This window comes from Gymnogyps californianus, chromosome 14 (assembly GCF_018139145.2).
Source record: "Gymnogyps californianus isolate 813 chromosome 14, ASM1813914v2, whole genome shotgun sequence".
Classification (NCBI taxonomy): domain Eukaryota; kingdom Metazoa; phylum Chordata; class Aves; order Accipitriformes; family Cathartidae; genus Gymnogyps; species Gymnogyps californianus.
In genome coordinates, this window is record NC_059484.1 from 9,293,796 (window position 1) to 9,303,629 (window position 9,834).

A 9,834-nucleotide genomic window follows, 5' to 3' on the forward strand; every position below is an offset into this window, starting at 1 on the left:
CTGCGGTGAAGTTTTCTGGGAGGACCCGTCTCTAAACAGGTCACAGACATTTCTGCCAGGGGCTCAGAGATTCAGGGAGCTGACGGCTGGCATTGGAGGGAAGGTGACGTCAGTACCTCATCCTCCCTGGGGAAAGAAAATATCATCATGGCTTCTCCAAGACTGTCAGAAATGGTGTTAAAAAAATGAGAACTGGTTGCATGCAAGGGGCTAGCCATCTATACAGAAACATGCTGGTGAGGGCAGCTGCCTAGGAGTGCAGGAATTGCTCAGCACCCTGCTGCCAGTTGCCCTCTCCCTCTGCTAGCAAGGGGGAGAGCGGTGCTCCGGTTCTCCCACAGCAGCCTGTGGCTGGAGGCACGGGAATACATGTTTGTAGTGCGGGTTTCACTGAGGAAATGCTAAACTCCTATTTCAGAAGGGGCTACCGAGGTGCTGACGTTTCCTAAATGTAGTCAACGTAGGATGCGCTGTGAGATGGGGGGGAGGGAGTAACTTAAATTACTATGCTTGAGTAAATCTCTCGCTCTCTGTAGTGGTTTGCAGCAGTGCAGTAACTTGCTGTCTGCAGCAGCAGCACTGAACTGCATTGGCTGGTCATGGCTCCTTCACCTGGGGTGAAAGCAGTAACTACCTGGCAGCCAGAGAGAAGCCCAGGTAGTAAAAGTGCCGAAGGACAGGCTCATTTTTTTTGCCTCATTTGAGTGGCTGAGAGCAGCTGTCCTTCGTGTCTCGCTGGCTTCGAGCAGTAGGGAATATTTGCAAAGTGACCTTGAGCTACTGCTGAGCTCCCAAAATTTGGCGACGCACTTTCTGTTATGCTGACAATTGATGTGTGCAGCAGAGCAAGGGCTGCGGATCCATTACAGCTTGGCGAGTCCGTTTAAACCACAAAGGGAGAAGTTACTCTAAATCTGAGATGGATTTTGCTGAGTTTATTGTTTTTAATCCCTGCAATTAGGTATATGTTGATTATCACAAGTGACAGAATAAAGTTCTAGCCGTGAATCCTAATTTACATAGAAGGACCCAGAACTTTAGCCTTTATTTCTTAAAAACGTTTATGTTGGCAACCCTGGTTTGCAGCAGAATATTTTTATCTTTTGGAGAAGAAACACCCAGGTTGTGAACCTACATGTTGGATCTGAACCACAGCTAGGCAGAGAGCAGCTTACAGCAGCAAACAGTGAGCCTATCTGCCTGGCAGTGCCCATGAAATCCCTTTGTGGAGCTGATGTGCAATAAAGGCTACATGAAAGCACAGCATGTCCTTGATCAGAAAAGAACATCTATACACATGGAGATGTGGCCAGTAAAGCATCTTTGTATGCGGCTGACCGTGGTATTTTTGCATGGTGCTCTGAGCGCTCTGTAGGAGAAGTGTTAAAATGTGGCTTCGAGGCTGACTAAACTGGTTTCATGCAAAGATCATTAATTCTTTGCTGCAAAGATCACTTGTGTTAAATGTGATAATCCAAATCTGTGGCATGATCCTGAACAGCTTTCTACTGCAGCCATCCACAATGCTCTCAACAATTCCTGGTGACGGTATGAAATCAGCCAGCCTTGCTTATCTGTATCTATAGCCATTTATTTGGTTATCCAACCACATGACAACATAGCCACCACAATTAATAGTACACAAGTATCATTAGTACCATGAGATGATACAGTCCACAGTTTGGAAGCCAGCAGCAGTTGGAGATTTTCTTATGTCCGTGTTAATTCTTAGCACTTCTTTTCTAAATTTGCATATGCCGGAGAATTGCTTTTAATAGCGGGTATGCAGGGGAGGTCAAGACACTTGGCAGGTCCCCTTTATTAGAGGACATTTCTGACAATATTTAACTTTTTCTTTCCATCTCAGTTCTGACTTCTTTTTTTCATCTCTCCCTTACTTCTGGGCATATGTGGACCATACACTTTGTTCACATCTGCCACTTGAAGTACGCTGATCTTTTCGTTTGGTTTTGTGCTGTAGGAATACACAAGATGGAAAAGCTTCACTTACTGTAATAATAAAGAAATATTTTATTGCTATGCTAATACCATATTTGACAAGTTGCTTCCAAGTACAGCTTTGCATTGCCTCAGAAAAAATATCTCTTCTCCCTCCCCTGTTTTGAGTAACTGTCTGGTTCTGTATAGAACACAGACATTAATATGACTGTAGAAGACTGAGCTCACAAGACAAATAAATAAATGGCCATGTACACTGATTTAAATATACCTCTAGATTTGAGGCTGGCGTTATGTTAAATGAAAGCAACTGTATTGTTAAGCAGCATTTTGTAATTAAAATGCCATTTAATCGCTTGCCTGCACCACATGCCTCTTGTGCTCTCCATTCATTATCAGCTACATGAATTATTGAAAAAAGAAAACAAGATTTTTCTTCTGGTTTTTCAAATGTGTCTGGTAAAACAAATATGTTTGCATTTAGGGCAAGACTACATTGTCCTCAACGCTCCCATTGAACAAGTGTTCTCAAACAAATCCTTTCCAAAGTAGAATTTTACCATTAACCTGTCCCTAAGAAATGCTTGTCAGAAGAGAATATTTTTCCCCTCCAAAAATTAGAAAGTGGTGAAGAAAGTAGGATTTTATTTTGAATTTATGAATTAAGAAAAACTTGTTTGCAAACTGAACTTCAGTTGCAGCAATTAAAAAAAATAAAAAATCTTTCAAATAACTTCTAAATAAGTTTTCTTCAGAAAAGCTTGTAGAAAAGATGTACCACTTTACCCAGCAGAAATCTATTAGAGCATTGGACTAGTGCTATCTGAAGAGAAATACTGTTTACAGATTTAATATCTCCTGCAGCACTTGGATTTGTCTGGGAATGCTTTCAGGTACTGGGTTTGCTCCAGCTCCTGCTCAGCTGGTGGGAACCCCTCCACAGTCTTTCCTCGGAGCAGGCTCAGACTTTTACTGAGTACTGAAGCAAACCCAGTCTCTCCCTCAGGCTGAAGATAAATGATTTCTCTGGTGAGTTCCCAGAGACTTCTGCCCACTGCAGATTTTGAGAGGCTGCACTCCTGCTGGTCTCATCTCTGGCAAGGAGAGGAGATGCATGCAATAAAATGCTGTTCACCTTTTTAGGTGAGAGATTTTCTCTGCAAGATTCACAGCCCCAGGCCAGAGTCCTGAGGAATAACTCGTATTTTTGAACACTTACAGTTTGAATAGGTACCAGTATCTGAAGCCCCACTGTAAAGAAAGTGTTGAATGTTAGTGCCTCGTAAAACACAAATCACATCTTGTCAGTAACGAAATAAGAGACATGAATAGATCTGACCCCCTCTTTTGAGATGAAGGACAGCCTTCTAGACTCTGCTTGGCTCTCCTTGAGACCAAAGCAGAGGAGCACAGGACACACGGTCCTTAAATGAACAACTGTTGGAGAAATTTGCAGGGATCATTTTGTACGTAAAGAAATGGATTTACCTGTTCGACTTAATTTGGTTGGTGAGTTCACCTACGGAAGATGGAGAAGAATGTTTTACAAAGCTGGCAATGCATTCAAGTTTGGGCCTTGGTACTGTACCCCTGGATCTCATGGTCGGGGATCAACTAGGTGGGGATGGGGGTGGGCAAATGAAGAGGGCATTTCTCGAAAGCATGACTGAGCACCCAAAGACTCGGGAGGTAGGTGGGAGGAGGAAACCACATCAGACAGAGGAGAAGCTGGCCTTACGCCGGTTAGGAGCAGACCTCTTCCTTGCTATCCCCAGAAACAGTCTTTCTGCCCCCTTCGCCCTCCCCTCTCCAACACCCCCAAGATCCCATCCAAATCCTCATCAGCCCCTCAAGGCCAGGCACACGCCCCGTACAAAGGAGCCAGCGTTCAGTGGCCATCAGCCCGTCTCGCTGAACCCCATGGCTTGCTTGTTTTCCGCTCGGGGTCAGCGGTACGTGGCCGGCAGGTCGGGGCAGCTCACTCACTGTGCACGTCTTGCAGCAGCGAGTCCAGGCACCTCACGAAGTCCTGCATCAGGCGTCGGTAGCGGTTGATCCTGGCCTGATCCAGCTGCACTACCACCACGTCCATCCCGCTGATGCCGAAATTCTGACTTGCAATCCTAGGGCGCAGGCAGTCATTTCACCAAGGAAAACCATTTAGCATTAGAAAGTTAACAAACTCCTTCATTAGGAAGGACTCTACAAAGAGGAGGGTGCTTTGGCAACATGAAGTAGCAGGTAAACAGCTCTCTGATAAGGTAAAGTGAGTTGCAATTGTTACATATTGTTATTTATTTGGCAATGCCTTTTGCTTACCAAACCTGGATGGGAACTTTCAAATGCTAAAAATGAGAAAGGGGAAAGCGTTTTGCTAATACCCTTGTGTGAATAGTGCTTTGACCTGCTGCAGGCAGGCTCTTACTGTTCTAGCACAACCACCGTAGTGATAGAAAGAAAATGCCAAACATATTAAATGGTGTCCAGGCTTCTGGAAAATGACTTTGATCCCACAGGCTAGATTTTGACTTGCGGCACAGCTGTGAGTAATGGACTGTGCTGCTGCTAGCACAGCCCCTAGGTACACGGTGATTCAAAGTTATCCTTACAATCCAAGTTCAAACTCAGCTTTAATCTGTACAAGTTACAGAGATGACATCTTAAAATCCAGCTAGATGTTTGAGCTAGCCCTTCAGGCAGCTGGGGAGTTTAGTGCTGTAGCAAAATCTCTTGTCGATCTGTAACTTACTGTTGGTGTGGTTTTGCACCATTGAATTACAGCTGACACCCAGGCGTCAATTAGGAAGTGATAAGTTATAAATTAAATGTATCACTTGCAAGAGAAGGGATAATAAATCTGTCTAGCTATTAAGCTTGTCCACAAGCAGAAGCAAAAATCGGTGGGAAATGAGCCAGTTACCTCTGCAGCCAAAGGCTGTTCACTGGGACTTACGTGCAGGAGTGTCACCAATACGCATCCAAGAAAGTGTTGCTGTAAACTGAACCCTATGGGCTTCATCTCTGATAAAAATGTTTTTCTGGTAATAAAAGCCAGTGGTTTTCATCAGAATCCAGCAACCACATAGCTGCCAAGGAAACTGAAACTTAAAGGGACCACTAGAATGGCAGGCAGATCTCTCTCCATCCTTGTTAATTGTGCAGACGTGGTGCCCTCTGGCTCAGCTGGAATAGGGAGCAGCTTTGCAGTGTAGGGTGCTGGGACAGAGGGGCACAGGCAGTGGGGTTTGATCCCAGTTATCAACACCGTATTTTTTCAAAGAAGAAAACAAGTGTTTTCAGGTGGAACATACCTGTCCATGGCCAGTTTAAACTCCTACAAATAGGATTGCCCAAAAAAAAGGAAAAAAATTGTTAGTATGATTTCCAGAAAGGGCAGCTGGCTCAGAATTAGGCATATTCATGAAGAAAAGCAGAATACCGCTGCTTACTTTGAAGAAGAGGAAAATATCTGGTTGCTCTCTCATCTTCTGCAAAGACTGAAGATGCTGCGCAGCCTCATCTCTCCTCTGTTCCATTTCCTTCTTCACTTTGGTAATGTCTGCCAGTTGTTTTTTCTCATTGGATTGAATGTCACTCAGGATGTTCCTCTCTTTCTGAATCATCTCTGTCTTCATCTCTTCAAACAGCTTTTGCAGCTGAGAAGTCACTGTTTTCGTATTGGTCTAAATGAACAGATAAGAAAATGGTGCACTGGCTTGGGAACTCAACACTTCAGCTTAGTGTCTCTGTTTATTAATTAGGATTGTATCTATCCTTTGCACTGGCTTTAGAAGGAAGTGGACAATAAGCATTTGCTTAGAATATCTGATTAAACAGAGGGTTATGAAAATTAATGCTGATATAGTAACAAAATCAGATAAAATTCAGCTAACAATGTGAGAACTGTATCGGTACACACTGAAAATCCCACTTGTAGACTCAAATTGTTTTTCTTTTATTTAACGGATAGAAAAACTTTAAAAATACATAGATATGTGCAATCTGTGGTCTGCCAGTCCTGCAACCCGGTCTGTGCAACCATAATAAATGGTGGAGTCTCCCAGCTGGTTCCTCCTGTGGAGCTATCCTGGGAGGCTGTGAGAAAGCTTGGCCTCTGGCAATTTCTTACACCAGTGCTTTCCCTACTTTGGACTATATCTCTTTCTATTCATCTGCTTCTAACAGTACAGTTGCCATCACTTATTTCTGGGAAATTTGGAGGAAAGATGCTCTGAATTAGTGACGATCTGGGTACCAACCTTCAGCTGGTTCTCACTTTTCTGAAGCTCTTCTAGGGCAGTAGCTAAAGTGCTTTTACGTTCCTGCAGCCATGTCACAATGTCTGAGAGTAGACCCTAGCAGAAAGACAGACAGCGTTGAACTTCATAGCAGGGAAGCAGCACGGGTAGCTTTAAACCAGACCGGCAGTTTGTGGAGCTGGTGAAATGGCACAGGCGCCTTCTACCTGCTCGCTTTCACCAGTGAGTTCTATAGTAAACTGTGTTCACTTGCCTCCTCATAAAGATAGGGCATAACAGAAAACTGATATGATCTTGAAATCTTTCAAGTCAATGTTTAGTTTTATATATGCGTAACTTTGTATGTGGTAGGAAACAACTTTTCCTTTGAATAAGTAATTTTCATTTTAAATGAATAAATCTCACTTTAACCGTTAAAGCTCTGTTCCTGCCAGAATATTCACATGTGCCTAATGTGATCCAAATCCTTAGTTTTCACATCTGTCAGCATCTGTGGGATCTGAGGATAAGGTAATAAGCAATCATCTTTTCTGAAGATCAGCGAAACAGCGATACTTACTCACCCAGCTGTTTATTTTAACGGATACCATGATCATTGAGTGCTGTTATACTGCACGATAACACATTTCAAAGGGGACATTAAACCTCATTCTTCAGGGATTAGACAGTCTCTGAATGGTTCTGGTTGCTCCTGGCTGCCTCCAGCAGCGTTTTCACACCTCGAGCACCCACGAATGGCCACGGCAGACAGAGCTGCCAGATTCCCGTTTCTTTAATAAAAATGATGCCAGAAAGCTTAGGTTTTCCATGAGATAGTTGTCACAGCTGGAAAGTTTTAATTTTTGAAAAATTAAAAGACAAATAATCAAATTTGACCGAGGTTCCTTGCACCAAAATCCTTTTATAATTCCTCCTGAAGAGCTGCATTCCTGATTTCCCTGGCTATCCTGGGGAGGAATATGCAGCTGAGATCTCAGCTTACCCATGGAGATGGCTTCCCCATAGACAGGGCACTGTTGCTCCTTTACCAGCTCCAGGGATGAAGGAAATGGCTACTATCCTACACAGGCCACTTCTGTTTGGCAGCCCTGAATTTTTTATATGTAACTTGGGGGAGAAAGTTAGTTTGCGATACATATAACTGCAAAGGGTGCTTCCTGCTAATTCCTGAGGAGGCTGTGACCTGTCGTGAGGTCCAGAGCGAGCCAGGCGTTTCTTGCTCACGCACTGGCTTCCTGCAGGGTGTTTTGCTTGGGCTCTAAATTGAGCCCAGGAATTTCAAATGCAAGGCAGTGAGTGAGCATAGCAAATGCATTTTATCCCCTCAGTCTCAGCTGATTCTGGAGCATTTCAAGGACAGGGACATCGAGGCCCCATACCTCTGTGCCCTCTGGGACGCTGGCTCGGCAAAACTTAGGGCAGAGGGAGGAGGGAGCCAGGGGGAAGGGCCTCGAGTGGGAAAACCTGTTTCCCAACCCAAAGTTCAGCAGTGGTGCGGTCCCGGAGGCTCTGTGGAGGAAGACTTCTTAATCCCTGAAGGAATACTTCTTAATGCCAGCCAGGAATACACTTGTCAGTGGCAGTTTGCAGTGGCCTGGGGCTGCACAGAATGGCATGCATTTCAGCCGTGTGGGACAGCAGAGCCCTGCACCTGCCTCTCGCTTGTTTGCACGCACGCACATCCACGTCAACACACACTACAGGATTTACCCACCCTTATCCGGGTCAGCCCTGAATACCTTTCTCTGCTCGTCTCCCCCTCTTAGCCTGCCAGGCTGCTTTGGCAACACAAAGGAGGAAATGAAAAGCAAATTCCAGCACAACGCACCAGTCCCCGTTGGGGCGGACACGAAATCCCCCAAGCTGCTGCCTGCCTGCCCTCACCCCCCCCATCCCCATTCCCCACTGAAAGCCTTACTGGCCCTCCTGCGTCTTCCCCCCTTCCTCCAGGTCAGGAGTTTGGAGCAAACCCTGCAGGGGTTGTGGGGAGAGGAGAGCCCCTTACCAGCTCTTTGTCATGTGCCTCCTTCAGGGTGATGATGCTGTGGCCCTTGTGGCATCCCGCAATAGAGCAGAGCACACAGATGCACTGCCCCTCGTCCTGGCAGTAGCACTCCAGCAGCCTGCCGTGCTCCAGACACCTCCTCTCCTCCACCACACCGCCTGCGCCCACCTCCACCAGGACGTGGTCCTGCTGGGAAGCCTTGGCATTGTGTTTGTTCAGATGGGCCTGGCACAAAGACGCATCGCAGATCAGGCAGGTTTTCACCGCTGGCTGGGACCTATCCAGGCAGAAGTCACAGGGAACCACCTCCTTCTTCCCCTCTGCAGGGCCCTTGCCCTGTTGTCCTTTCGAAGTGGTGGCCAGAAATGCCTCCACGATGCTGCACAGCTGGAAATTCTTCTGCAGCTCCAGGATGGGCCCCAGCTGGAGCTTGCACATGGGGCAGGAGTAAGGGGCCTTGGATTGCTGCTGGGCACTGAGCGCCTTCTGGATGCACTGCTTGCAGAAGCTGTGACCACAGCTCAGCGACACGGGGTTCGTGTACAGACACAGGCAGATGGGACAGCTGAGTTCGTCCTCCAGGCTGGCACCCCCTCCAAATTCGTCCCTAGCTTTTGCCATGGCTGCAGAAATGGCGTGTTAGCCAGTCTGCGAGAAACGAAACTAAACAGACGTCCTTGGCATTGTGCCCCGGTTGGAGACCCAGCCCAGAGCCTGCAAGTCCTTCCTCTCTGCCCTGTGACAGGCCGGCGGAGATACGCTCCCGACCCGAGCTCCACCCGGAAACAGCTCTTGTGAGCTGGGGCAGCCACTTTTAGACGTTTGCCCTCAGTCTCAGGCAGCATCGCTTCGTGTGTGAGCCCCCAGCAGGCTGGTGGGAGCAGGGGGTGCTGGGGGGGGCACAAGATGGACAATTCTCCTACAGCCCTCTGCCCTTCCGGAAGAATCCTCCATCCCATGCCAGGGGCAGCGAATTAAGGATAAACCCTGGATGAGAAGAGTATGAGCCTGGCAGGGGTAAGCCAGGAATTCCCTTTGCTTTGTCTGGTTCTTCTCCACAACAGTTACAGATGCTCCCCTAAAGGTAAAATAGGGAGAACCCAGGGGAAAGTTTTACTGGGACTTGTTGAGGCTGGTCTCCTACCTGCAGCCAGCTGACAGGGAAATGAGGGCTGGTAAAGGCTCTTGGAAAAGCACGCTGGGATGGGAATATCCCTGTACCATGTCACAAGCATTGCTTACCTCACCTGGCACCTGTACCACCTGAGTAGCCACTGCAGGTGCATTTGGGAGACCCAACTCTACCTGCGTGGTTTTCCATATCATTTTGGTGTATAAAATGCAAAAGACAAAACACAGTCACTTTCTTCTAAGACTGAACAAGGATTTCTTTTAGCATATGCAAAACTGTAGTGTCCCTCAAGGTCCTTCACAGTCCTTGCTGGGGTGAAGCACTCCTGCCTCGACCTCTTCATGCAAATATCCTGGCTCTGTCTGAAAGCAGCAGAACCACAGGCAGCAGGCAGGAATACCATCTCTTCCTCCTCAAGGTGTTTGGAAATCATAAGAACGAACTAATCCAGGCCCCATATGGCACAGACTAAAGGCACA

General features: G+C 46.6%; 1 protein-coding gene across 3 annotated transcripts; it reads right to left on the reverse strand.

The window, feature by feature from the left end:
• Nucleotides 1-1,576: 1,576 nt before the first annotated feature.
• LOC127022119 (E3 ubiquitin/ISG15 ligase TRIM25-like) lies at nt 1,577-8,844 on the reverse strand. Of its 3 annotated transcripts, XM_050905552.1 has the most exons (8): nt 8,224-8,844; nt 6,219-6,314; nt 5,409-5,642; nt 5,271-5,293; nt 3,946-4,082; nt 3,448-3,478; nt 3,179-3,210; nt 1,577-1,975 (listed from the first exon to the last, which is right to left on the reverse strand). In XM_050905552.1, exons 1-8 carry the CDS (start codon nt 8,842-8,844, stop codon nt 1,929-1,931), a joined length of 1,221 nt encoding a protein of 406 aa, XP_050761509.1. In that variant the 3' UTR covers nt 1,577-1,928. The 3 variants fall into 3 exon arrangements, with proteins under 3 accessions (XP_050761509.1, XP_050761508.1, XP_050761510.1); XM_050905551.1 differs by having other exon boundaries at nt 1,577-3,210; XM_050905553.1 differs by lacking the exons at nt 1,577-1,975; nt 5,271-5,293.
• Nucleotides 8,845-9,834: the final 990 nt, after the last annotated feature.